This window comes from Chanodichthys erythropterus, chromosome 16, assembly GCF_024489055.1.
Source record: "Chanodichthys erythropterus isolate Z2021 chromosome 16, ASM2448905v1, whole genome shotgun sequence".
In the NCBI taxonomy this organism is placed as follows: Eukaryota; Metazoa; Chordata; class Actinopteri; order Cypriniformes; family Xenocyprididae; genus Chanodichthys; species Chanodichthys erythropterus.
Genome location: NC_090236.1, coordinates 32,409,867 through 32,412,698, shown reverse-complemented (window position 1 = coordinate 32,412,698; position 2,832 = coordinate 32,409,867). Strand labels below are relative to the sequence as shown.

General features: G+C 34.9%; 1 protein-coding gene across 1 annotated transcript; it reads left to right on the top strand.

The window, feature by feature from the left end:
• Positions 1-913: 913 nt before the first annotated feature.
• LOC137003353 (cystatin-like protein) lies at positions 914-2,632 on the top strand. The gene is made up of 4 exons (XM_067363476.1): positions 914-1,134; positions 1,282-1,386; positions 1,504-1,569; positions 1,690-2,632. The coding sequence occupies exons 1-4, from the start codon at positions 961-963 to the stop codon at positions 1,813-1,815; spliced, it is 471 nt and encodes a 156-aa protein (XP_067219577.1). The 5' UTR covers positions 914-960; the 3' UTR covers positions 1,816-2,632.
• The last annotated feature ends 200 nt before the right edge of the window (positions 2,633-2,832 follow it).

The window sequence follows — 2,832 nt, the reverse complement described above, 5'->3', positions numbered from 1 at the left end:
TCAAATTCCTGAATTTTTGAGAAACTCACAAACTAACATTTTTAGGTCACGACAAGCCAAACAAAGTCTACATGGAAAAAGCCTACTGGACCTTTAACCTTTAACATGCACCAATTTAACATGCAGATTTCTTCCCCTATTATACACAAATAAAGGTCTTTAAACCGATGTTCACATTTCCCATCTGTATTCAAAATATGCCAGTGTTTTTTAATGATGTTTTTCACATCCTTATTAATGTACTGTGGCAATATTTGTGCAACATAACATCGTCATTTAAAAAAAAAATTTTTAGACCTATTAATCAAAACATCATCATCCTTTCTCCAAAGCCAAATCCAACTATTGATTTTATACTCTTGTGCTAACCTCAGTATCATAATCCGTTTTATTTGAACAAAATGTCTTTTTAATGGTCTCACATGGCTACTTGAGACATGTAAAAGGTTGTTTCTATCTCTATTGTCTTCCATATAAAATTAACTCTCTGTAACCTGTAGAGGAACTTGATAAACATGCGCAGATCTTTTCTGAACATTGCAGCTTTGAGATGTTAAAATGGGGAAATTTTTGTCCCAAAGAGTATTTGCAATACTAGTTTTGTCAGTTGTGTTGACATGCATTTAGTTTATGGTTCACCCCCTTATAAGCTGGGTTTGAGTCATACAGGTCTTATTATATTAGGACAAGATATTTAGATACTGATGAATCCGAATATTCATACCAAAGTATGTTGAAAATTCATTTACTGACATAAAATATCTGAGACTTGATTTTAAAAGGGTCTTAAATTTATCTTCATAAAACCTGCAGAAGCTCTGTCTTATTTCATCATCCTGGGGAGGGTCTCCACCTACAAAGCAGACCAATCACAGCTGTTGTGTTCAGTGTAGACGTGACACCAGTTACTGCTTCTGACCAGATCAGGCAAACAGTGAAGGACTTCAGTTATTGTTCAAGATGAGAGGTTCACTGTTACTGCTTAGTGCTCTGTTACTGCTGGAGTCCACAGATGGAAATGGATATGATCAACTAAGCCAACAAGATACAAATATTATTGACAAGGCAATAAAAGAAGCCAATGAGAGACATGGAAAAACCAAACACCTTGATTTTGACTCCATTATAGCAGTAGTAAGTTATTTAATTCAAATGTTTGTTTTGATTGTTTGTTTTCTGTGCTTATGCATCGGCCTTAAAGTGCTTGTTAAAAATATTTAAACATTTACATTTATGGTTTTCATCTTTATGCTTTACCTGTATATTTCTCCTATATGACAGAATTATAACAAGCGCATGCTAAATGTGTTATTAAAACCCACCACATGTGTCAAGACAAAATCGGTTGTCCATCGGAAAGACTGTAAAATCCAAAATAAGGCTACAGTAAGTATCTACTCACTCTCAGAGAAGGATCTTGATTGTCTAAATGCCTATAGGAGTCATTGTAGAATACACTTTTTTAAAAAAGCTTACAGTTTCACACTGTTCTGTTTTTCTCAGCCTCAAGTTTCTTGTGTTGATTGTCGGGGAGTGATGACCTGTTTCCTTCTCAGAGAACAAGAGAAGGTACATCACATATTAGTCACATATTGGGGACAAAAACCTCCTTAATTCACCATCATGATCCATATATTTTTGTTGTCAAGATATTCCTGCACTAAAAGGTTTTAACTGTTCTCATTGCAGATTAAACAAACTGTATCTGAATGTTTACATCCCCCATCAGTGAGTGGTCATCATACTGGGGGAGCACATTCACTGTTCTTAAAAGGAGAAGATGAGCAACAAACTGGATGTTTGGGATGCATCTGAGAAATAAAAACGATCAAGGATCTTTGCAACTGGCCATGAAAAAAAATAAATAAAAAAAATACTAATGAATTGTACCCTATAATTTTGACCTCTCAGCCCAAGTTTCTTTATCTTGAATTTATCTTGAATCTTGTTTTCTCTGTATGTTTCAATGTTATGATGTAATTTGGGGAGAAATATGGAAAATACAGTAGCCTTCATTAGTATGTCCTAGTGTTTAATAACCTCCAAGTCAAATTAATGATTGTTTTTGGCACTGAATTTGAGAGGTCCAGGATCTTGAAGAGATCTGTAAACAGATGTCCTGCAGTGAGACGCTGGTATTTACTGGTTGCGGTTGTTTTAGTGGTTTAGTGTTTTAAAGTAAGGGAACTTGAAGGTATGAAGAATTTTTTTTTTAATTAATCATAACTAACATTTCTCTTTCTTGCAGGATTAACATTTATATGCTTTTGAAAACTAAATGTCCCCAATTGTTAGTGTGTCTGAATATTACAAAAGGGGAAACAAAACTAGAAGGAGGAAACTAAACTAAACCCTGTCTAAATATATAACCTCATGACTTGAGTAACAAGCTGAAGTAATCACAAAATCCAGATTTGCTTTTACCTACAGAAACAGAAGGGTTTGCTGAATTATACACATCAAGAACCAATCATATTGTAGAAAAATGATGTAATAAATCATGTCACCTTTTTCATGCTCCTATGCTATAAAAACTGTTTTTGTTGGGGGATTCTCTCTGAAAATGGTCAGATCCTCCCGGCTGTGATTAAAGCATATTCAAAGGCATTGTCTGGAGTGTGTCTGATTACTGTTCTGCAGCACGCTAGAGATCTTACTTCTATTCTCAAGTGATAGTGTTTAGTGGAGTGCTAGAAATCTTATTTCCATTCTCAAGGGGAACATTAGAGACCTTATACTCAAGTGATAGTGTTCATAAAGGATGAGGCGTCGTCCAACTTGAACAGGTTGAAATAGAGACGCCTAGTAGATTATGTTTTGTAGGTGTTGGGG

What these genes read in the sequence shown, in the direction of transcription:
- LOC137003353 (XM_067363476.1), top strand. Translation starts at nt 961, where the DNA reads ATGAGAGGTTCACTGTTACTGCTTAGTGCTCTGTTACTGCTGGAGTCC. An exon ending in AAATCCAAAATAAGGCTACA is followed by an intron (nt 1,387 to 1,503) that starts GTAAGTATCTAC and finishes TGTTTTTCTCAG; the next exon opens with CCTCAAGTTTCTTGTGTTGA. An exon ending in TTCTCAGAGAACAAGAGAAG is followed by an intron (nt 1,570 to 1,689) that starts GTACATCACATA and finishes TTCTCATTGCAG; the next exon opens with ATTAAACAAACTGTATCTGA.